Consider the following 26173-nt stretch of genomic DNA (forward strand, 5'->3'; position numbering starts at 1 on the left):
TTGTCCTTATTAGGGGGTGGAAAATAATCTTGAATTACAAGAGTTCCACAATAGTAATTCAGTGTACTTCTCTGAATGTTTATTCTGTTCCACACATAAAGTTTTCAACACTGAATGTTCATTACTTCCCCCCAGCCCCTGTATTCTTACTGCTTGCCATTTTAATACTTGAACAACTGGTAGAGAGAGCTTATAATCCTTCAGTCATTTGGCTTGTCTTCTTAGAGGGTATTTATAAACTATATTGTCCAGAGCGTTCTGTAGTGTCACTTACAACACAGAGAGTACTTTCAGTATTAAAGAAAAAATGACACTGTTTGCTTAAGTGGCTTTTCTAGATCATAATGCAAGTGACAATTTAATGAGAAATTTTCATAGAACCTAACTCATTCCACAAATGCTATATGCTAAAACTTTCCAAAGATCTATTTTCTAGTAAGCAACAAAGACTACATTAAAACCAAATTAAACCAGTTATGTCAAACTCAACAATCTAATGGCCAAATACTACCAAAAATATAAATAGCATTTTTAAAAAATAAGTCCAGATTCCCTCTGACAGAAAAAGAAATTGTGGTGTGTGGGGCTATAGGGAGGAAATATCCATGGGGAGTTTTCCTTGAAAACATGGGTGGATTAGGGAAAGGTTATATTCCCTACAGAAAAGACTACATGGTGCCAGATTTCATTCAAGGATGTTCAACCTAAAACCTTGCCATGTTATGTCACATATGTTTGCATGGAGCATTTATCTCCTATTTTCAGGGATCATTCACCACCGCCAGTCACAAATATCAGTCCTTTTATCTGAAGCTGGTGAGCAGCAATCTAGTTACAAGAATATCCATGTGGTCCTGTACAGAGATAGTGTACTAAAGCAGTTGTTCCTAAGCATTGATCTGTTACTTATAACCTGAGTGTCTGATCATACTGCAGATACCTTGCTGTGTTTTGGGGCTAGAACATGGGCATAGAACCTCCAGTCATCTTGCTGCTGCGTTGGCATCATCCCCCTTTCCATGCTGTTACATTCTGTTTCAGAAAGCTAATAATTTTAAACACTTTCCCAGTATCCCCTTTGGTTTTTAAAAAAATAGGCTTGTAAATTCTATAAAGCCAAACATTCAGTTATAGGCAATGTACAGTAGATACAGCAATGAAAATAAATATTTTCAATTAAGAAAACTGTTTTCCTAAAATCTGTGACTTGAGAAAATATTTTCAGTACTCCTAACAAACCAAAGTTACATGATAATGAGCTAATTACTATTAATTGTTTCTAACTTCAGTTTGTAAACCACAATGCAAATTTCAGAAAGGAGACATTTCAGAGTTTTAAAAGAAAAAAGAATGCTGGTTTCAGTTAATTTGAGAATTCCAGGAATGTGTTTCACATTTCTGTTATAGTGAATGAAATGAGTCACCCAGAAACCATTACTAAAATATTTTTTGTTGCTCCTAAATGAAAATTACTTTAAAGCTTAGTGCCTGTAAAGTGGAGGCAGAGAGGAGACGATAATGTGTGAGAATGAACTTAAAAAGTGGTAGGTTTTGACCTTTACTTGTATCCTGGTTCACTAAATACAGGCATTAGATTACAAAACGTAATACGGAAATTATTTACAGAGGGCACAAGAACCTACAGTGACAGCTTTTTTTCTCTGGGTGTCATGTGCAAACGTCCGGGTTATGATGACACTTGAGGGTGTGCTTACCAGCACAGCATCTGATTAGTCACTTAACTTAGCAAGGAATGTCTTGGCACATACCTTATCAAAACATGTGAATATATCAGCAGAATAACATGTTTATTTCCTACTAAGCACTTCAACACATAGTATAATGAAACAACTTCATATTCTATACACTGTTAAAAAACAAAGTGTTATGATACTTCATTTGAGTTGGTCTTCCCTATGAACAGTTATCTGATGTGTTTATCTATTGAAATATATTTTACTCTCCTTAAACTGCTTCTCTAGTGATTTAGTCAGTGCATGGACAATGTTCAAAAGTAGTGTTGTCTGTCAGACTTTAACTATTTCTCATTCTTACAGTGAAAAAGATTGAAGTTAATATATCCAAGTTTTTTTCATGCTTAGTAGTATTGCTTTTGTTTTATTTATTATTTCTTGAGAGTAGGTGACGAAAAGTATCCTTGAGATCAGTCCATTACAAAGTTCCACGGACTTCAAGTTAATATTTAACATTAATATTTAAAGTATAAAATTCCTTCTTCGAGTGTCATGGGTGCTCCACTCCAGATGATGGACTCCAGATGCACGTACCCAGCTGTTGTCTCACGGTGGCATTAGGGTCTGTCTGTGCGCCCATGTCCCGCACCCCCTCAGTTCCTTCTCAATCGGCTGAAGACGGGGCTCAGGAAGAGGTTCAGCACTGCCCCTGGTCACTGAAGGAAATAAGTAGAAATAGGTAGATAGAAGTGTCCCAGTTCTTTCCCTTCCTTTAGAATAGTTATTCCTTGTTCATTAGCTAAAAAAAGTTGTTTGTTTTTTTTTCTCACGTTCATCTCCCGTTGAGACTTCCCCCTCAGGCAGTCATAGCTTCATGATGCCGGGGTCCCCTGGATTCAAAAAATGCATCTTCTGCAATGAGTCTATGCCATGGTCTGATGAACAGTCACACTGTGTGAAGTGTCTAGGCGAGACACACGTCCCCGCTAAGTGTGTCCATTGTACTAGCCTGAAAACCAGGGCTCGCCATGACAGAGACCTGCTGCTGAAAATGCTCCTTATGGAGAAATCTCTGCAGCCACCAACAGAAACGGGCACAAGTAAACCCTCTCCCTCATGCTCCCCTGCCAGGTCGGAACCTACCAGGAGCACGGCTTCACTCTCTCATGCGAAGAGGCAGGAAACCCCAATCTCTCCACATAGAGATCTACAGAAACAGAAAAGGTCTCTGGCGAAATCTCTTCCTCCGGTGCTGACCGTGGCAAAAACTGGCACAGCTGACCACCCCAGCACCTCAGGCACAGCTCTCATGGGGCACAGAAACCAGGACTCGACTACCCCACAGCAGGCAGCTTTCCTCAGCACTGGCCCTGCCAGCACCGTGGACGGACCCAGTACCAGCAGTGCAGTCCACGAGCCTGACAATGACCTCCGCCGCAGACGCACCACTCCCGCAGAAATTGCTGCAGACGTCGGCTCACGCTCCGAGACCCACAGCACCGCAGTCCATGGAGCAGCAGTAGTTCTTGAATCAGGCCCCAGAGCCTGACTCTCCCCTCCTAGGCACCGAGCACTCACTCTCTGACCAGCTGCTCTCACCACCCGACTTGGCCACCCTCACCGACCGTGAGAATGACATGCTGCAGCAGGCAGAGTTTTCCCTGCTTGACTCTCCTCTCCCACCGGAGCCATACCTATTTCAAAGCACAACACTTCACAAGAACCAGCCTCAATTTCACTACTTTGTCCCCCACGGGCGGGGCCCCACTTTTCATACCCTGTGCACTGGCCTCAGTGGTACCCTTGATCTACCCATTGCGCCAATCCTTCTCGCAGACCTTCCACCAGACTGCAGACCCTCTCTGCACCTCTGTCTCCAGTTCCATCTACATTCAGAGCTCCTGAGCTGCCCCTCGAAGATGTGGGCTATGAACCTTTCCCTGAATCACCTGCTCATAACTCTCCATCAGCTGCAGATGAAGCTCGCATGACACCACTGCCACAGAACGTGGATGATTTTAAGCAGTTCCAGGAACTTTTTAAGAGGGTGGCAATCAGCCATGACATTCCATTAGAGGACATGCAGGAGACACAACACAGACTCCTGAAAATCCTCCAACCCTCTGTGCCATGAAAGATTGCACTACCCATAAACGAGGCTCTCCTGGAACCCACTGATATGATATGGCAGATCCCTGTAAACATGTAAAAGGGCTGAACATAAATATTATATACCAGCTAAGGACGTAGATTTCTTATTTTCCCATCCACTGCCCAACTCTCTTATGGTGGATGCAGTGACCCATAGAACAAAGCAGCCACAATATGGGCCCACTCTGCAAGATAAGGACCTCAAACGACTTGAATTCCTGGGCCATACTCCACCCTCCTTGCAAGCTACGACTATGACAGTTACAAGTTATTTGACTTTACCTCCCATATCCCAGAGGACAGAAGAGCGGATTTTAAATCTGTCCTCATCGAAGGTCAACTGCTGTCTAGGACAGCGCTACAAGCATCCCTGGACATGGCAGACGTAGCAGCCCACACTACTGCCACCATGGTATTGATGCACTGGTCTTCCTGACTGTCTGTCTGCATCTGGCATCCCTAAATATCTGCAGACCAAAGTGGAGGACCTTCCCTTTCATAAGGATAAACTTTTTTCCAAAAAAATCGATGAAGTTCTTCACACCATGAAAGACTCTAGGTCCATCCTGTGCACACTGGGGATATACCCGTCTCTCCCCAGGAGGCAACAGGATCAACCTTATCAGAGGCCCCATGCACAACAATATCACCGGCCCCAGTTGAGACTGTATGATACTGAGAGGAACCGCAACAGACCTCTCAGGCACAGACAAAACCATGCACAACCGACTACATCCCACACATCAAGAAACAAACAAACAACAATTCCCCAGGGCCTCTTTATTCCCCATTTTAAAGATAGGTACTATGTTTTCCCTTCTCCAGTCTACCGCGACTCACCCCATCCTCCAGGAGTTCTCGAAGATAATTGCTAACAGTTCCAAGATTGCTTCAACTAGTTCCTTAAGTTTCTTAAGTACCGTCAGGTGAATTTCATTAGACCCTACTGACTTGATTACATCAAATCTATCCAAATATTGTTTAACCTATTTTTTGCCTATTGTGGCTTGGGTTCCTTTCCTTTTGTTGTTAATATTAATTGGGTTGAGTATCTGGTCACAATTAACCTTTTTAGTGAGGACTAAAACCAAATAGGGATTAAACACCAGAGCCGCCTTCATATCCTCAAATATTACTTCTCCTTCCCCACTAAATAGTGGATTTACATTTTCCTTCATCATTGTCTTGCTCCTGATGTATTCAGAGAACCTCTTCTTATTGCCTTTTACATCCCTTGCTGGGTCTAACTCATTTTTGTGCCTTAGCCTTTCTGATTTTGTCCCTAGATGCCTGCGCTCTTCCTTTGTACTCCTCCTTAGCAATTCGTCCATGTTTACCACCTTTTGTAGGATTTCTTTTTGATTTTCAGGCCGTTAAAGAGTGCCTAATGGAGCCATATTGGCTTCTTACTAGTCTTGCTATCTTTCCTTCACATTGGGATAGTTTCCTTTAATGTTGTCTCCTTGAGAAATTGACAGCTCTCCTGAACTTCTATTACTTAGCTTTTTATTGCCATGGGACCTTACCTACCAGTTCTCTGAGTTTGTTAAAGTTAGCTTTTCTTGAAGTCCATTGTCCTAATTCTGCTGCTCTTGCTCCTTTCTTTCTCTAGAATCATGAAATCTATCATTTTGTGATCACTTTTATCCAAATTGCCTTCCACCTTCAGATTCTCTTCCAATTCCTCCCTATTAGACTTGACTCTGACCAAAATGTCTGTTCCTTCCTCCACTTTCAGAAACAAAAAGTTGTCCCCAATACATTTCAGTAACTTTTTGGAAATTTTGTTTTGCTGTATTACTTTTTCCAACAGATGTTTAAATAGTTAAAGTCCCGCATTATTAGCAGGGCTTGTGATTTGGTTATTTCTGTTATTTGTATTAGAAATGCCTCATCCACCTCCTCTTCCTGAGTTCATGGTCTATAGTTGCTCCTTTCCCTCATGTCCTCCCTATTTTTTTCCCTTTCATCTTTACCCCGATATCTCAGCTGGTCGGTCTCTCACCACCTCCTAGACCTCAGAACAACTGTACAAAATTACACTGATGTGATTGACCATGTGATGTATAAAGCAAGTTTATTTCTGCATTATTTTTGTATTTTATGCATTGTAAAGTCCTGGAAAGACACACAGAGTAGCTATTGCCTAGATTCAAACTGAGCACCTGTTACTACCATGGACTTCCAGGGGAGGGGCAGGTGCTCAATGCCACACAGGATTTGGCCTTTAAACAGCTAGGTCACAGGTTACAGTTTAATATGCTACATCAGTAATGGGCGTAAAAGTGTTGTCTATCTGCACTTGGAAACTACTGGACTTCGGTGGCATTTTTAAGTGAGGTCATTTTTAAACAAAATTTTGCAGTTTTGTCTTTTAAATAAGACAGAATTTTAAGCTGCATCTTCCGATGTTTCCTTTGAACACTGGCCTAAGACAGATAAATGTAAGTGTGACCCTTCTGCCCGTCAGAGCTGGCAGCAACAAGGGCCGGGTTCAGTATCTAGGGGTTCCGTTCCAATAACACAATGCAAAACCATTTCAAGCCCCCACCCCGTGACCTGGGACAAATATATACCACCCCACTGGGTGCCTCTAAGAGGCAATACTTCCCCTCTCGCAAGCACAGAGTTTGAGCGTAGCAAAAGCCTTTTAATAATGGAGAGAAACAATGTGGCATTATGTTGGGGGAAACACCACCAACAGGATTCATAACACAAGCCATGAGCAAAAACCCACCCCAAGCAAATTGGGCCATGTCCTCTCCCTTTGGTTCTTGAGTCCAGCAACCCAAAAGTCCAATAACCCAAAAGTCTCTGTCTCTGTCCTTGGGGAGTCCAGTGTTCAGAAGTTCATCTGCAGAGTTTTAACCCTCTCTCCCCCAGCCTGTGTGGAAATTGGGGTGGGGGAGTAAAGGGGCATCTTATGTGCTCCGACAGCCAACTGCCCCATCTCTCTGTGGGTTTCTGCTGCAGCCTTCACCGCCAGCCGCTCCCCCGGTAGCTGTCCTAGAAGCCACTCCACCAGCTGCTCCCCGCGGTAGCCATCTTGCGAGCCGCTCCACCAGCTGCTCCTCGCCGGTAACAGGCCTGCGAGCCACTCACCAATATATCTTCAGGCTCCCTACTACTTAACACAGCACTCAGTGATTTCAGCTCGTAGTAGGGGAGTCCAGTGCTGGGGCACCATTGGCCCAAAGTGAATTCAGCTCTGCAATCTGTAATCAGACTCCTAATGGAATCAAAATTAGCTCTGCTATTACACAGTGGAGAGAGGAGGCAGTGCAGCTGGCATTTAGGACCCTCAGAAGGGGCCCATACCACAAGGTACAAATGTCTGTCCCCAACCTTTCTCAATTCACTGAGTTTTGGAACCCATGTCCCTTGCCTAGCAAGTGCTACTTAGTTGATGGTGAGTACCTCCATCATAACAAAAAGCCAAGTACAGTTCCACTGTCCTTGATCCACATAATCAGGATAACAACACTTTATTCTTCCTCCCCCAATAACAGAGAAACTGGGGATCCCACAGCAGTCAAAGTGTGAACATCTAGGTGGAGTGGCACATGAGATCAGCCCCTGAAGTTCTTTTCCACAACCCATCACAACTCACCACCAGATGTCAGGATAGAGCTCATCCTGACTCTGCTTACATAAGAAAAATGTCTCCATTTTTGGTTGCAAAAGCACCAACTGAGCTTGAACAGTTGCAACACAGGTTTCTTGAAATCTTGTGCTGTGGCTGTACAGGAATGGAGGAAGAGATTCCTTGCTTTCATCACAGTGTCTGAAATCCCATCAGCAGACCACTTTCACATGGTTGACTGCTTGGTTATTAGTCTTTATTTTTGGTAGCAGTGGCAAGTGATTCTTACTATGAGAAGTTTTTAGCTAACTTTCCAGATGGGATCATTCAGATTTGGATTAATCTGCTGGCAGCTTTGGGGCAATTATTAGAGAGGACAAATACAGGCGCTTTTCTGCTTGAATTTCAAATATACCACCCAAAGCAGTTCTGGAGGCTCCTCAGAAAATATTTACTTAACAATTACTAAGTAAGCAAACCGCATACTGAGTGTAATTATTTTGTTTTTTCCATTGTGCAAAGATTCTTTGTGCCAACAATATGCAAGTGCCCTGAGAAACCAAGCTAAATATGTCTACATATAGAAACTTCTTAGGCCAAGATTCTGAAGTATGGTCACTTATCTGAAAAGAGCAACGGTTATCATGGTGACAAAATATCTCACTTTTTATCAAATATATGCATGAAACTACTTGTAAAATTAATGGTTTTTCAGTACTCCAAATGTAAAATGTAAAGTGAAATATCTTCCCTTAATGCAAAACTGATAGACTTCTTTAGAGCTGTTATGAAAAATGATGATAAAGGAAAGAAGGGTAGTATTGTGATGGGTGTTAGTACTGTGGCTTTTCAAATTTTAAAATGATCTCAGCTGGTGTCTTCTAAACATTTTTTATAAAAATTCTTGGATTAAACAGTAAGAGAAACAAAGAACGAAAGATGGGAGGCTCATGGCAGTATAGGAGCAAAATTAAAGTAACAGAAGTTAGAATGGGACCTTGTGTTATAAAATAAAACTATAAATTAGTCAAAAAGTGAGTAAGTACAGACATGTTTATAATACATATTTTACTGATTACTACTTGTGTTTAAAAACAAAACACATATATAGTTATACTGATTTTGAAAATGACCCAATTTACAATTATCTCTGGCACTTACCTTCAGCACGTTATTTTGACAAGGGAGACTTGTAAGTTCTTTGATCCAAAGCCATTTGAAACCCTGTTTAAAAATCTAAATATGACTCACCATGCTTGTCTATGTTGCATTATATAAAAAAGCATTTTTGGTTTGTGTGATGACACCTTCAGGAGACACGGTCGCAGGTATTACAGGTCCCATTTTACTTCACAAAGTCAAAAGCCCAAGCCTGGAGAGAAAAAAGAGGTAAATGTATAAACTGTTGTTTTGTTTTGTTTTAAATAATGGCAAATGTACTTCATTTACTGACCAATACATTAAAAAAAATCACAGAATCTTACCCTGTTTTCCCATAGACTATGTAATTTGTAATCTCCAGAATCAGGTTCAAGAAACATAAACTTTGTGTGCACATCCAGCATCATTTATAAACTCTGTTCTTTGATTCAGGGAAAATACAAATTCTGTAAAAGTACAGATGAAGTTTTTATGATCTCCAAGTCTGATTCAGTGAACTCCAATGCTTTGTGGACACAGTAGGTCAAGCTTGTAAAATGTGGTTACCACCTATAGCTCATATGGAGAAATCTTCACAGCTTATTTTGGAGGTTTGAGCCTACACACACTGCCTTTATTTTGTTTGGGAAGTTCCTAAATCAGCACAAAAAACTTGAAAAAGGCACAAAGTGTGTGTGTGTTAAAAAAAAATCATTCCCAATAGGTCTTCTGACAGGAAGCTTGGACAGTGTTAGATTTAGCTCTGTGCTACAGTAACACAGGCTTTTGATGTATTGAGTTAAAGTTTGTCAAATCAGCACTTCATATCGTTTGCTTTTTGTGCATTTGATATAAGGGCATAATATTGTATGAGAAGATGAGTCATGTGAGCAGAGTGGCTTCAGTAAGTCGTAACAATTCAATATTTATCCTAACATTGAAAAGAATCAAGCAGCTAATTTAAAGCTTGATTTCTTTTCTGCCATTTTTTAAGGAAAACTTTCTTTTCATCTGAGGAAGATAGAACCAAATTACCCTGGTTTTATTCCTAGCAGTTGCAGAGGTGGGGAATATTCCCCTTTTAATCTTGTGGTTCAGTATCCCACTAGGTTCTTAAGTTAAAGGGTCACTATCTCTGGCTTAGATAGGCCTCAGCATGTACCCTACAGTACCTTAAATTCTGAATAAGTCTTCCCAAGTTCTTCTGGTGTCCAAATAAACATGATCTAACATTGTCATGTTTCGGAGTAGCAGCCGTGTTAGTCTGCTATTAGTCTGTCTGTTATTCACAAAAAGAAAAGGAGTACTTGTGGCACCTTAGAGACTAACAGATTTATTTGAGCATAAGCTTTCGTGAGCTACAACTCATGTTAGCACTGTTATGCTGCATGTCATTTTATATGATCATTTGGGGAAATGTAATGTTAAACATGTACATTGAGGTAGGCTGCAATGAGAAATGACTAACTTAACTAGTCAAGGAAGTACAGGCATTGAAATAGAATCACATTTGTGACAGCTTAGTGGAGGAAGTGTTTCTGGTGCCTTGGATAAATACACAGTTTAGAAACTATCGAAGTGGAGTACATGTGGTAAATAAACATAATTTTAATTAAAAGATCTCAAACTGTTTAAAGATCAGTAAATGTTGTTCTCATTTTACCTTGAGTAAGACTAAGACAGGGGTCTCAAACACATGGGCCTGCCATAGGTGCCGACTCCACTGGCAGCCAAGCTCCCCTCACGACCCCGCCTCTGCCCTACCTAGCGTGCCGCGTCCCCACTCCTCCGCCTACCTCTCAATGCTTAGGACTTTCCGGGGGGAGGAGCAGGGACGCAGTGCGCTAAGGGGAGGAGGCGGGGCTGGGGTGGGGATTTGGGGAAGGGATTGGAATAGAGACGGGGGGGCAGAGTTGGGGCGGGGACTTTGAGGAAGGGGTTGGAATGGGGGCTGGGAAGGGGTGGGAAGAGGCAGGGCAGGGACGGGGTCTCATGGAAGGAGTGGAGTGGGGTGGGAGTGGGGGACTTTTGTATCTTTGTCTGAAAAAGTGTCAGTAATGCGGCCCTCAGGCCAAGTCCTCCTGTGGCCCTCATGGTGATTTGAGTTTGAGATCCCTGGACTAAGATATCAAATTTTTGCAACCTGCTCACTGACAGATGGTAAACCAGTAGCGTAGTTGACAATGGAATCTAGTTGTCTGTCTTACTTCCATTGTGTAAGCATTAAACCAGAATGCTTTTCTTAAGGACAACTTAAGGCAAACTGTTATCTTACAAATACCAAGCAGCTGTTATATTAATATGCTGATGCTTTTTCAAGCACTTCAGGTTATAAGTCCAGAGTTAGACCTTGACTTTGATCCTGTGGCATGTTAGACACTTTCCTTCAGCTGGAATTTCCCCGGTTGCACCTAAAATAAGTTAAAGATCCAATCAGGAAGTTGATATCCTTCCCCCACACCCGCTCCAAACACTAGCAGTGCTGAGCCATGTTCATTTGCCCTGGCAAACTGCCGTGTTTATGATCCAAGTTAAACACAGGCATTAGTACTGTCTAGCTGCATATCTCTTATTTACCTTAGAAATTCTGCATGATTAAATGATTCCTCACTTCCTGAGCTGGCTCACATATAGCATTGTCTTCTAGTGGCCTCCACTATCCTCAATGGGTAAACTGCTGTTTGCCTCTCATGCAGGTATATATCTGGTTTGATAGTTGTATTGGAATATACAATGTGCCAACAGTAGCTTGAACACTTTTCCAGGTCTGTATAATAACTTCTCATGCGATTTGTCTAGATACTTGAAATAGTTTAAAGTTCTCAAACTTTCCATCTCTAAACTGGTGAGCCTTTGAGCAATGTTACTTGTTACCTTGAGCTAATTTCAAGGATGTAGTAGTACAGGATTCATGAGTCACATCTTTGAAGTGTATATACTGTTGCCTTAACAACAGACAGCATATATGTTACATATTTATCTATTCGTTTGGAATTTTCCTACTCTATAATACGAGTGCCCATCTTTCAAAAATATACACATAAATAGGTCAATCAGTTACCTCAAGATAACATCAAATTAGCCAGTAACATGATCAGTATGACAAAGTAATTTTCCATGAGAGTCTCATGCAACAACTACTCCACTCTACCCATCACCCATCTTTTTTACAGATGAGAGAGAAAAGATAACCCTGAAAGCTAATAAACTTGGGCAGTTAGGGATCGACTAGTAAAGCACATTCCAAAGTCTCAAATTCCCTGCTTGCTGAGTGGATTACCCCCTTATTGCCTTCAACAGGTAGGGAATGTGAGAAGCCCAGAGGGCATGCTGGGAGGATAGGGGCTGTGACTTCCCACTCCCCCCTTTTGTCTTTTGCTTAGCTGTTGGCAGGAACAGGAGGTAATGGGGCCAGTGAATTGGCTTCCAGATGTCCCTTCCCTGTCTATTTAAGCTAGCCTAGGCTTTTCAAATGCCTCTTGCTCTCCAATTAGCTGCCCTGCCCTCCTTCCCCTTCATTCTATGTTAGGAACAGTCCCTTTTTATGTTGCTAGGAGTCTGACTGACTGCCTGTTTTCTAGTGATCAGGAAGGAATTTTTCCCTTTGAGGCCATGTTGGCAGGAAGTTCGGTGGTTTTTTTTTTTTTATGTCTTCCTCACAGCCTCCTGGATGTACAGTTAATTAAAAACAATAGATTATTGGAAGGTTTATATAATGAGGGTAGGACTACTGACCCATCACAACTTCTGGCCTGTGCCCAATGCATATAAAGGCTAAAAGCACCAGCTCCCAGAGGTCAGTGGGACTCAGGGTTTTGCTGTAGGACCTTACACTTATATAAGGAAAGAGTCCCAAAATCTTTGAGGACTGAGGTCTCTTCACCACCAGCTTTGTGGCCTCTGTCACCCACCCCACCCTCCCCCCACCCCTTACACAGGGATGGGGAGAGGGAGGTTTTATAATTGAGCTGAGCCTGTAGGGTAGGTAAGGGAGCATCTATCCTGAGTTACTGTTTTGTTTGTGAGGTTGGAGCCCTGTAACCTGCACTGGAACCTATTAAAATGCCTGGTACGTAAGAGTGAGGAGTGGGCATTGTAGGTGCCAACCCCAGTGTATAAATAATAAAGTTGAAGCCTGCTGATTAGACCCATCCCATGTGTCTGTCATTTATTCTCCTTCCTGGCCTGTCAGTGATTTATAATTCATGTAATTAGCCTGAGTTGCAGATAATGATGGGTAAAGTGGTATATATGTACAGTCTATAGACTTCAGGATATATAGGAAATGGGCTTTGTGAGAAAAAAGCTTTTACAGTTTCACACAACAGGAAAATATGTATGGTGCTGAATTCCTTGGACCAGTTTCTAAATTAATTTCTCAATGTGATTCAAGGTGATACTTCCCTCCCTCCCTCGCACACACACATTTGTTTCCATGGCCAAAAAAGTCCCAGGGCAGTTGAGATTTTCACCCTTCGTGGTAAGGACTCCTGGCAATCTATCTAGATAAGGGGTGGGCAAACTATGGCCTGTGGGCTGCATCTGGCCCCCCAGGGCTTTGGATCTGGCCCGCAGGAGTCCCCCCCACTCTGGCGCCGCAAGCCCCGCGCCGCTCCCTGAAGCGGCTGGCACCACATCCCTGCAGCCCCTCGTGGGGGTAGGGGAGCCAGAGGGCTCTGTGTGTTGCCCTCGCCTCCAGGCACCACCCCCTGCAGCTCCCATTGGCCGGGAACAGGGAACCGTGGCAAATGGGATCTTTGGGGGAGGTACCTGGAGGAGCAGCAAGGGCAGCACACAGAGCCCTGTGCCCTCCCTTTTCCAGGGGCCGCAGGGACATGGTTCCGACTGCTTCCCAGAGCAGCCTGGGGCCAGGGCAAGCAGGCAGGGAGCCTGCCATGGCTCCGGTGCACGCCACTGCCACCCTGGTGCCGCTCTAGGTAAGTGGCACTGGGCTGGAGCTCGTACCCCGAACTGCTCTACCCCACACCCCAACTCCATGCCCTGAGCCCCCTGCTGTAGCCTGCACCACTCCTGCACCCCAACACCCAGCCCTGAGTCCCCTGCCACACCCCTCCTGCACACCAACCCCCTGCCCTGAGCCCCCCTGCACTCCGCACCCCTCTTTGCACCCCAGTCTGCTTCACTGAGCTCCATCATACACCTCGCATCCCTCCTGTGCCCCAATCCCTTTCCCTGCGTCCTTTCCTGCACACCGCACTCCCTCCCGCACCCCAACACCCTGCCCCAGCCATGCATACAATTTACCCACCCAGATGTGGCCCTCGGGCCAAAAAGTTTGCCCACCTCTGATCTAGATCCTCTCTCACTTTGTCACATACATTCACCATGATCTATGATATTTGTATCTGAGGAAGAGGTACTACTTTGACCCATCTGGGAGTGTGATTACTTTTTATTCTCTAAAGTATTTTCTGACTTTCTCATTCTTTCTACAGCTTATATGCAAAAACCAAAGTGGAAAAAAATCTTGGGCTCTGTGTTTCACAAAAATGGGCTAGTATGAGTGCCTCATGGTGAGACACTAACTACACATAATGACAATCCATGACTTACAAATCAGGTGTTGGTGTCTATAGACAGCCATGCCTCCACCTTGTTCCATTTTAGTATGTTTCCTTAACAAAAATGTGACTTGTGTGCTTTGTTCTGAGGACTAAATATTTGTTGCATGTGTTTTAACTCTGTTTTCTATGGATGTTTTAATATTGCATATATGATTTTTGCCATCCAACCTGAATGCATCTTTTCTAAATATTTAGCTCATGTTTTTTAAACTTGTTTTAAAAATGAGATTATTTCCTCCAGTTATGGAGAAGGAACACAATTGTGTATGTGTATACTCAAACCCAATGGACACATACAACTGTGAATATATAAACAAAGGTCTATGTATTTATATTAAATGTATAAAAGTATATTTTGTGTATGTACAAGGGGTCTGCCCTCACATAACTTGTTGGATCAAGGCATTCGCTAATGGTACAATACTTATGTAAATCACATTGGCCAGGCCAAGCGTGGTGAATTTTTTATATAGAATTACATGGTAAATCACCCACAAATAAATGTAAATATCTTCTCTACTTTGATGGGGACATGTCAGAAATTCTGTACACACAGTAGAGGCTGTTGGAAGTTTTTCAAAGTTAGGCACGTACAGTCGTGCCCATACATTTTTAAGTCAGGGGGGAGCCACACAGAACAGCTTAAAGGGTTAGAGTATAAGTTATACATACAGCATATATCCTTCAGCAAGTTTGCAGTGTTACACAGAAGTTGCTATAATAGACTCTTCTGATGTAAACCGTGTGAACTTACATATTTTATGTTGTACTACATATATAAATAAATGAAAATTATTTGGAAAATATATATGCTTCCCTGTATGAAAAGGGAGGGTAATAATGTTCATGGAATATTGGGTTGTATTTATCTTTAGTTGATCTATTTTCTCTTACTAAAAAATAGACATTCCCAGTTCATTGAAAAGGGGAATGTACATTTACATTTAGACTTGGTTTCAAATTATGAGAAATCCTAACTTCTGACATTCATGCTATAAGGAGCTATTATGCAGCTTTGCAAGTTGAAAGGCCTATTCTTAAAGTAGTAAAAGTTTGTGAAATTTGATTTTACTGGAAAAGTGAGTATATTCTATATTCATAAAACCTTTTCATCTTTTTTGTTATATTAGAGAAAGATTAAAGATTATGTCCAGGTTATTACTTCAGTAAACAAATACAAAATCTTTTACTTTGCAGCATTTGCTGTCATTATTCCTGCTGCTGAAGTCAAGTCTGAGTGATCATTAGGCTCTTTTGAAAGTATAGTAATAATCCATATCTATAAAACAATAAGGTTTAAATTTGCAATTCTCTTTATGAGAACAGTCTGATTTAATTTGGGTTTAGAAGAGCAATTACTATACAATATAATTGTGCTTTAAATCAGGTTAGGTTTTATTATATCTTTAAACATACAAAGTTGTCTGCATGACTTTTTTCATTCACCCAGACCATTTTAAAATTATGGGTTTATTCACAGTTCATAAAATTCATGTTGTACATTTAAAGACCCAATCCTTGTTTCTTTATTCATGTGAGTAGTCCCATTGAGTAAGGCAAGTATAAGTATGTTTCTGTATTCATATGGAAAAATTGATCCATGGAGTGAATCAGCTGGCAGATCTCTCTGTTGCCTTCACATCACTGTGTGCACAGTCACAGCAGAGGTTCTTATTTCAAATCCTTCTCTACTTCACAATTAAATCTAAATTTGTATGGATCTGGCTGTGGGACAGGCTTCAAGAACTGCACTCAGTGCATGTGATCAGAGTTCAAATAGCAAAGTCCATCTTTGTGTCTAGAGTTCAAGATGTTTTGATTCAAGATACCTTGGTTCTTTGTTGTCAGACACTGGAAGGGTTTCTTATGTCCCTCCTGTCTTGCTGGACAATACAGAATATCATCATGGGGCAAATCTATACTAAAGTATAGATTTGTGTGCATGTATGTTTACAAATAAACACTATGCGGCCCTATAAAACAGTAGTTTGGCTTTTTAGTTCTGATTATCAATACCTTGAGAAGGCTGTCACACTGAACAGCTCAAGGAGAAGATTATAAGGAAACATGGAAATATGCTTAATCTTAGTGTATTTATTTAGTATACAAAATTGACATCAAAATTGATTTAATCTCCAATCTCAATTCCTTAGATATACATCTTTAATAAATATTGTTGTTAGAGATTCCTCATACAGTTTTCATTCCCTCCTCTGCTTTTTAACAGAATAAATGTAACTTGCAAAACAAAGTCTCAACAAGGTAGGGAGAAATCATTATAAATTGATACTCTTGTAGGAATATTATTCTGTGCAGTTTCTACAATATTTAATAAATTGTACCAACTATACCCTTCATGCTTACATAATCCTGATAGAAACTGAACCTTACAGAATAAAATGACATGCTCCTGGCAATCTGAATAATGTAGAGTCAGTGTAAGATGTTTCATGAAATATATAAATAACCTTCTGTACCCAGAAGCAGAATATACTCTACTAGTTAACTATAAATAACCAGAAAATTAAGGCAATTGTAACAGAGGTAGATCCTTTTTTCCACAGCTAGGTTGTAGACAAATTAGAAAAGAATGCCACACATTCCATGAGCATGTTCCATACCTTGCCTGGCTTTCCTGTGCTGATTCAATGCTATGTGGAGTGTCACCACACTAAATGGTGTGTGGCAAGTACGCCTATGTATCTTGCTTCTGCAGTTTGTCAGATAAAGATGGGGAAATTCCATAAACTTGAACTGTTGAAGAAAAGAACGGTTACATGGAACTTCTATTTGACAGTGTTGCCAGCACTGACAGTTGGCATGGCAACACAGTGATTATGCATATTTACTACCAGCCTGCTGCTCATCCTCTGAAACTGGGAATGCATACGGCCCACGTGATCCAACCCTACCGCCTGTCACCTTCACGCTCTGGAGGGAGGAACAGCAACCCTGATGTGACTCATCTCTTGTGTGAAATGGAAACAAAATTTATTTTAATAACATGCATTCAAACTTGTATGTCACAGATATTATCTGGGTCTATGTAAAAGGCAGTTATTCAACAGCTGTCCCACACGTGAGTGTGTGTGTTCACTCACTCACACACACACACACACACACACACACACACACACACATTTTTGCTACATTTGTCTTTATCTGGCTCTCCAGTAGCCCAAGATGTCACTGCTGCCAAACCAGTAACTTTTTAGGATGAAATGTTGCTTTTCCCTGTCACATAATGAATCCTTGACCATAGTAGTACACACTTTGTGCTGCCACCCAGAGCTTTATAGCATTGGCCTGGTCTTGCTGGAAAGGCATTGTGATTTAAAAATAAAATTATTAAAATTAGTGAAATTCGTATGAAATTACTTGACAATCATGCTAATAAAGGCTTGGGAAATTTACTTGATGATTTAGTATTGTAGTTCTTGTCCAAGTTTTGATCATCTTGCACAATTTGGCTTGTTGCCCTGACTACATCACACACACCCTTTAAGTCCTTCCCTTGGCTCCCACTCTTCCATCTGAAACAAAAATTTCTTATCCTTGGTTTCAAAGCTCATCACAATTTTGTTCCACCCTACCTATCCAACTTGTTACCTTTATGTCAGGTAAGTTCCTACCTATGATGCCAGCGTTGATTGCCTGCTTCTCAAACAAGCACTTTCATGGTTCCTTCCATATTGCTTGCGCGGGGAGAGCTCCTAGTCAAAGTCCATAAAGCCAACTCTTTAACTTTTCTTAAGTCCCTCTTCAAAACTCACTTCTGCTATAATACAGAAAGAAACTGGAATCTGAGATTGGCTAGGTAGGTTGTGAATTGTGTAGTGGATCTAAAGGGTCCACCCCAGTTGATGAGCCAAGTGGTATCAATATTATGCCACATGATGATGGAATTTTTTATTTTTCTGTTTGCTATTAAAAATGCTGCTTGAGAATGTATTAGAGTTTGATTTAAGGATATTTACTTTGTATATTTTGTCATGATGTTGACAGTTTGTTTTTTAATGGTTACAAAAGCTTTATTTTTTAAAACTCAATGTCAAATGATTATTGTCTGAGCCCCTCTCATAATTTCCCAAAGTATGAAAATTTAAATAAATAAAAATGGAAAAAATGCTTAAAAATAAACACTATCTGTTTAAATTTATTTTAAAAACTGCTTTGGGGATGAATGGGTATAAAGGAGACTGTTGTTTGTGGGACTCTAGCCTCATTTGTTACAGAAGTTAGGAAGGTGTGTAGTGAATGAATCAGGGAGAGAAAGGATGGTTTTATGGTTAAAGCAATTGAATGCTGCCTTGGAGAACTGGATTCTATCCCTACCTCTGCCACAAAGTTCCACTATGATACTAAGCAAGTCACTTTTAAACCAAACTTTTCAGAGTGTGGTCACAAAGGATAATATTCCTGGATGCTTGATTTGATACCTTAGATCTGATTTGCAGAAGTGCTGAGTACTCACAGTTGCAACTGAAGTCAGGGGGAGCTGTGCTTTGAACATATGAAGTGCTATCTAATGCTAAGTACCCTGACAAATCAGGTCCAAGGCATCTCAAATTGGGCATTCAAAATTAGTGCACGCTTTTGACCATAATCTCTCAGTGGTTCAGCTCCATAGCTGTAAAATGGGGATAGTAACTCTGACAAGAGTGTTGGAAAGATAAATTATTTGTGAAGCACCATGCATCCGATGAAGTGAGCTGTAGCTCATGAAAGTTTATGCTCAAATACATTTGTTAGTCTCTAAGGTGCCACAAGTCCTCCTTTTCTTTTTGCGGATACAGACTAACGCGGCTGCTACTCTGAAACCTGAGATAATATAGGTTTCAGAGTAGCAGCCGTGTTAGTTTGCATCCGCAAAAAGAAAAGCCGTACTTGTGGCACCTTAGAAACTAGCAAATTTATTTGAGCATAAGCTTTCGTGAGCTACAGCTCACTTCATCGGATGCACTTTAAGGTGTCACAAGTACTACTCTTCTTTTTGAGATAATATAGTGATGATCACCAAAGAAAAGCCCACGAGGAAATTAATAATTGTCTTCAGAGCAGGGTTTGAATAGTGTGCAGTAAATAAGGCCTAAGGCCACGTATTAAACAATGAAGATAAAACAAAATATTAAATAGCTGCTCATTAAGTGAGCACCGTCCATCCTGTGCACTGACTCAGGCAGGGGTCACGTGGAAAAAATAGTACGTGATCATGTAATTAAAGATTGTATCATAATGCATGTGCACAAGGAAGGAATTAAAGATGTGCAGCAACCTTGATTCTGGCACTTCCTAATTTTGGAGTGCTTGACTTCACAGTCTTTAATGTTAATTTAATGGAGTGGATGGGTAGGTAGGTGTGTACACACGTGTTCTATATAAGAAAAACACGTTTTTGATAACTGATAAGCCTGCAAACTCAGTCTGGGATCTCAAAGTCAAACTGGGTTATTTTCTGTATTGCCATATCATCATTAATTAATGCAGATTCTAGAACATAGTTAACAATTTTGTTGAAAAGTTGCAAGCCAGAATGGAATCCAGCTCCCTCTGTCTTAGGCTAACAGGAGCCAAAAGCAATACACTTTGGTCACTGAAGGAAGCAGGTGTCATTGAATATTCATAGGGAACAGATCTGTTGTGTAAGGCGGCATCACTTTTACTAGCATGTGTTTACGATTAAATTGGATTGTTGGGGTGCAGTAACTACCCATGCCTGCTGTACCCTCAACATCTGTAACAAAGGGAGGAAGGAAGGAGTGCAGATTGGAAGGAAGAGTTGGCTAGCTGAGGACTGAGGAGAGGGACAGTGTGGAAGACTTGGAAGGGGGAAGGAAGTGGAAACTGGCTGAAAAGTTGGGGACAGGGAGAAGAATAAAAAACTTCCCTTTCCCACAGACCTCCAACATGCACGTTCTCTGATGTTCACCCATTTTCTGAGAATTGTACATGGTCTCTCATTCAAATATTTATCCAGCCTGCTTAGCTTTTGTGACTTGAAGTAGCCAATCTTTGATGGAATGACCTGTGAGAGCTATTTAGGGTTTTTTATGAATTTAGACCATTCTTGGTACAAGAGAGATCCCACTATTTATTTAGAATCCCTTTATTTTGAACCTTTTTCCTTAGGTTTTTTAAATTAAGAAGCAGTTTTCTAGTCAATATTGTACTACTTATAATACACACATTGTAAATGTCAGAAGTCTTAATAAATAGAACATAGAGCCTGATTTTTGCCTTACTCATTATCCCTACTTTGATCAGATACTTAAAACAATAGGTTTTTGTTAAGACTTATTTTTCCCAGAAACATTTGCACAATTCTTTCAGGTGGAATATCTAAACTTGTTGCTTCCCCTTCTAGAAAACAGCTTTTGGTGTAATGATATCCATAAGTAGTGATTGGTCCATAAGGATACTATAAAGATCACATTGTTATGCTTGTAAAAAGCACACGGGATCTTTTCAGGGGAAAAGGCAATACGCTGCATTTATTGAAAATATAACAGCATTTGCATTCAATCTTACACCCACACACACACGTCCTGCAGATGGTCTTAATAGTTACCAGTCTGTCGTAGCTTGAGTCAATCTAATGGCCAGTTAGATTGGGCACAAGTGAGAAGCTGGGTTCTGTCGGTTGCAATCCAATGCTCTGAGGCTTTGCAGGACTGAACCCAGAGTTTCATGGCAAAACACTCCATCTTCATAGTTGTAAATTCCCATTTGAGTCCATGCATTTTATACTGTCATCCTTTATAATCATTAGTCCTTAAGTGGTGTTAATCTTGGGGTTTTCTGCTGTTATCATTTGATAGTTATTGTTGTCTTGGCATCGTTATCTCCTATTTGTTGTCTCACCTTCAGAGGTGCCTGCCTCACCTCTGAGGTCGTCAATGCTGCTAACATGTTTAGCATCGGATACAATGGATGTTTTCTGATTGTCTCCTGATGTTTCCAAGTCTCTCACTTTTTCTTGACCATCGGGACATTTGTGATGGGCTTTTCACTTATTTTTAACTATGCACATATTCCTCACTTACAGCAAACAATTTTAGAGACTTTCAGACAGGATAACATTTTGGAAAGGATTATATGGTTACTAAAGGGATTATAAGAACCTTATACAAGTTAATTTGCAATGCATACAAGAAGCAAAACCTTATAGCAAATACTATAATGAAAACTTATCCTAAAACAAAAGGTGACCATAATCAGCCAAAAGGACTGTTCCGGTCTATTCCTGCCTTGAAATCAAAAAGGGTGGCTGGCAGGGCATATTAAATCATACTTATAAAATACATCAATAAATACTACATTCTAAATCAAAACATTTATTAAAATAGGATTTTCCTACTACAATATGCCTATGTCAAGCTGTTGTCTTATGGAAAGAAGCAACCTGTGAGGAAGCAATTTCACTGACTTGACAGGTTTCAGAGTAGCAGCCGTGTTAGTCTGTATCCACAAAAAGAAAAGGAGTACATGTGGCACCTTAGAGACTATGCTCTAATAAATTTGTTAGCCTCTAAGGTGCCACAAGTACTCCTGTTCCTTTTTACTGACTTGACAGACTGTCACAAATACACACACAAGCAAGGAACCCGTGCTCATAACGCAAGAAGGAAATGAATCCTAACTGGAAATATAGATCTTCCAGTTCATTTTCCCTAATGAACTGCTAGTGTCTCATGACATTTCTAGATGCAGGAGAGGAAAATAACAGTATGTTGTCTGCCAACTGTGTGGTGGAGACAGCCAGTAAACAAAGTTTTTAGATGTTATCACAGTGAGAATATACCTTTTTTTCTAACCAACTACACAGTATTTTCTATATAATTTTTTAGACTGCTGTGACATTCCTGGTAAACTCCATGTACTGTAGCTTTCTATCATTTTGGTTTGTGCTTAGTTACAGCCAAGAAAAGCAGAGAGAAAACAGAGGAGCTTCAGTGGAGTCAGGCAAATAAAGGTTAATTACTGGCTGGTGATTCCTTCTCACATGACCATAAAAAAATATTTGGCTTTTGGGCTGTGCTTGAAACCTAACAGCCTGTCACGGTACCTGTAGTAAGATGTAACCTATTTATTTATAGAATTAGCCAGTCAAAATAGAACACTCTGAACTTCATTCAAGACAAGCAGTTGCTTAGGATGTGTGTAAACACGTACTCTCTGAAAGAAGCAGCACTTTACTCAGAAGCACACAAAGCAGAGTCTTGGGCTGTTTTTCTTTTAAAACACGAAGAATTGAAAATCTTTGTCTGGATTTACTAGTTTGGTGTAGATTTCTTGTTGTTGTTGTAAGTCTGAAATGTCGGAAGGTGAGGACTTTGGACAAGGTAAAAGGTACTGTAATTTACTTTTATAGCTTTTTCATATAGAATTATATATTTTGAAGTAGCATAAGAGTAAGAGCCTGGAAGTCCTGAATTCTGATCCCAACTCTAACTCAAACCTGCTCTGCAATTATAGCAAATCACGTCATCTGTCTCAGTTTCCCATCTTTGAAATGGACCTAAGGATACTTAGATCACAGCAGTGTTGGGAATTAGTTAATGTTTTTAGAGAGATTTTGTGTTGTAGAATGCTATATAAGTGCTAGTGTATTTTTAAGGGGGGGTAAAAGAGAATAACACAAAATAATTAAAGATTTCTAATAAATCACTCCTCTTAGCCATAATCCTGACAACAGCATAAGCCTCAAAATGTCAGACGCACAAATAACTTTTGTGAAACCTGTTTGACAGATCCATAATTAATACTGCTAGATAGGGCACTGTGTTCCTGTGAGACATGCCCATGGAATACTTTCTTTCTATGATCTGCTCTGTTTAAATTAGATTGTAAAATCATAGGAGAGGGACTGAGAAATAGGTGCTGATCTAAAATTTAGTTTTAGAAGCAACTATTTTGTTAAATTTTCATCAACGTAATCCATCATGTTCCAGTGGAAATAAATGTAATTACTTAAATTTAGCTACAAATATATGTTAAATGCAGATATTATTAATATTCCAATTAAAATGTGTTTAAAGTGAAGTATGAAGTTAACAAATCTTCAGTGTATCCCAGGAATAAGTGAGCTAGATTCCTTAAAGGAAATAGGAAAATATGAATAAATAAATGGCATTGGATTTAACATTGTGTGGTCTGCCAAAACATGTTGAAACCAGTAACCCTTTAGGAAGTAACATCTTGGCTGTCTGTAGGGAAATGCTTTTTTTTCCTTCAGAGACGACAAACTTGTATTTTACTTTTGTGTGTAAATCAGGCTGCAGCAAAGTTTCTGCTCTGGGAGGAGCGGGGAGGAAGTGTTGTTTTTTGAAAGCCAAACAGTATCTCCACTTTGAGATTATTTTAAGTATCATGATATTAGTGAAAAATATTGACTCCAAAGTATGACCAAAGGAACAGTTTGAGACTCCACAAATTATACAATGCGCTATGTCAATCAAAAGTTTTAAAACCACATAAAGAGGGCAGAAATTTGCTTGAAGACTTCCAGCTTTTCAAAAACAATTTTGTGCAGCCAAGGCACATTTTAAGGAATTGTAAGAACCAGAAATCTAGATTCACATAGGGCTTGAATTTATCATGCCAACTGATGAATCTGGATACAAACGCAGTAGTTGTTTTTTCCACGATTTATGGAAAAATATCTATAGTATTAAAATAGCTATTTCTACTTGTCCAGTCCAGGACAATATCTTCAGACCTGATTCTACAATTGGATGTGGCAAACTCCTGTCCCCATGTGGATCACTGGTGACATGACTGGGCCTCTGTGCAAACACATCAGTTCACCCACACACATCCTGTTGCAGGATCTGGGCTTTCAGCAAATATCTGATGTAAAAGTATTGTAACTCAGTGTAATATGATTATTTTTAAAGTGAAGTCGTAATTATCTATTGATAGTTTTTATTTTAAAATATTGATTTAGTTGCTTTTTATTAAAAACACTTTAGCTGGTACTTTTATTAAAATCTGGTTATATTTACAATACAAGGAAGGAATAATATGAGTGACACAAGAAAACTCAGGGGAGGGGAGGGGAGGGTTTTAAACAAAAGAGTGTGATTTTTTTTTTTTCATTATATCATGTCAGTCTTATGAAGGGACTGTATCCTGCACTTGCAGGAGAATGGAACAATTTGATCAGAGAGATTATTTTCCATCTCTATTTATCTTAACGCCAGTGAAAAATAATTGATTTAACTAGTTACTCTGAAACTTTTTGATTAATCTGATGTTTACCAATATACAAAGGAAACTAGAAGGATATGGACAGCATATGGAGTTCAGAATTTGTTGTAAGGAGGCCTTGGCTATTAGATATGAGATAATGCTGTAAAAATTAATGTTTAACCTGTTAGAGTTTTGTAAGCTGATGGTTTAGTTAGCAAACATTTCAGAAGAGAGAACTTGAAACAAAACATATTAATATTAATAGGGCCCACTCCTTCCATAATGAATTCCTGGAACAACCCTTGAATTCGTTGGCCCAAATCCTGGTCCCCACCCTTTGTGCCTCTCGAGTGGAACAAAACGGTTGGAAATCCAGTGTGATCAGCAAACTGGGAATTGCAGCTCTGTGCCAACTCCCACTTGCAGCCACCATCTATACCTCTAACATATCCCTCATGCTGAAGTGCAATATTTATTTTCCCTTTTCTTTCCCTTGAACTGGACTCAGTAATGTGAATTTCCCAGTTGTTTTCTGCTTTATAAATTCTCAGATTGGGAACTGTTTTTATATTTTAAAAAAAACTCAGGTGTTGGGGGGAGGAAGGGGACAAAAAGGAGTTTTTCTGATTTCATTTGCCTTTTTTTCTTAGCAAAAAGGGGATCATTTTGACCAGTGGATTTTTCTGGGCATTTAGCCTGACTTGAATAAATTTTAGATCAACATTTGAAAATAACTACTGGGCATGTACAGGGGAAAACACATATTTTAGTTCTATTACATGGTTATAATAGTTTAGTTTTCCTACAGTCTGTATCTCTCGGTGCTTTTGAGTGTTAAATATAGTTAGTTTAGAATTTCCACTGCTGTTTTGGGGAAAAATGTGATTTTCAGGCAGCTAGACTAGATGACTTCTCAAGGTCCCTTCCAGCCCTACATTTTTATGATTTTATGAAATATATTATAATTGCTCACTGCTCAAGAAGTGTAAACACAGCTGTGAGTGCTTCAAAAAGTATTTGAAATATAACTGCCCATACCACTGAAAGCTTCAATTATACCAAAAATAGGGATATGTTTATTATTGAGAGGTAACATGGTCCAGTGGATAGGGCACTAGGTTGTGAGTCAGGAGACTTGGATTACATTTCTGGCTCTGCCACTCAATTTTTGTGTGACATGGGCAAATTACCGGATCTCTCTCTGACTTGGTTTCCCCTCTCCCTCACTATCTGTCTCGTTTATTCAGACTCTAAGCTTTTTAGGGCATGGACTGTCTCTTACTATGTGTTTGCTCAATACATAGAACAACAGGATTCCAATCTCAGTTGAGACCTCTAAGTGTTATGTACTATAAATAATTACTCAAAACATGGCATTTTGCATTAATAGAATAATAGATGTTCCCCTGTGTTTGATAGTAAGTAATAAAGTGTAATGTGTTTATTCTTTTGGAGATTTAATTAAATGCACGGATTTAGATATTTGAATAAGTGGTTGCTCATTTTCAGTTATTTCACCAAATGCTTGGAAGTCTTATTCATTTGATGACATGTCCAAGTGCATGGTCACTTGACCATATCACTAAATGTTTACAAGGCAGAATGACTGGTTTGATTACGACAGGTTTCAGAGGAACAGCCGTGTTAGTCTGTATTCGCAAAAAGAAAAGGAGGACTTGTGGCACCTTAGAGACTAACCAATTTATTTGAGCATGAGCTTTCGTGAGCTACAGCTCACTTCATCAGATGTTTACCGTGGAAACTGCAGCAACTGGTTTGATTATATGGCTGTAACATATGATGATGTTAATATTGTTATGGTAAAAGTT

At 40.1% G+C, this 26173-nt stretch overlaps 1 protein-coding gene and 1 long non-coding RNA gene across 3 annotated transcripts in view; one reads left to right on the plus strand and one right to left on the minus strand.

Annotated features, from left to right (window-relative positions):
• RETREG1 (reticulophagy regulator 1) overlaps positions 1 to 26173 on the plus strand; it is a 151906-nt gene that overhangs the window by 66293 nt on the left and 59440 nt on the right. Inside the window, exon 1 of one of the 2 annotated variants that reach the window (XM_073332288.1) lies at positions 22075 to 22502. The exons of the other annotated variant lie outside the window; for it this stretch is intronic. Coding sequence (XP_073188389.1) covers positions 22468 to 22502 — 35 coding nt within the window. The 5' untranslated portion in view covers positions 22075 to 22467. Of the gene's footprint in view, positions 1 to 22074; positions 22503 to 26173 lie in introns of those variants that run through there. 2 annotated transcript variants of the gene reach the window in all.
• Positions 1914 to 16958, minus strand: LOC140907100 (uncharacterized). The gene is made up of 3 exons (XR_012157375.1): positions 16775 to 16958; positions 8680 to 8800; positions 1914 to 2410 (listed from the first exon to the last, which is right to left on the minus strand). It is a non-coding gene; the product is annotated as an uncharacterized lncRNA (long non-coding RNA).

This window comes from Lepidochelys kempii, chromosome 2 (genome assembly GCF_965140265.1).
Source record: "Lepidochelys kempii isolate rLepKem1 chromosome 2, rLepKem1.hap2, whole genome shotgun sequence".
NCBI classification, from domain to species: Eukaryota; Metazoa; Chordata; order Testudines; family Cheloniidae; genus Lepidochelys; species Lepidochelys kempii.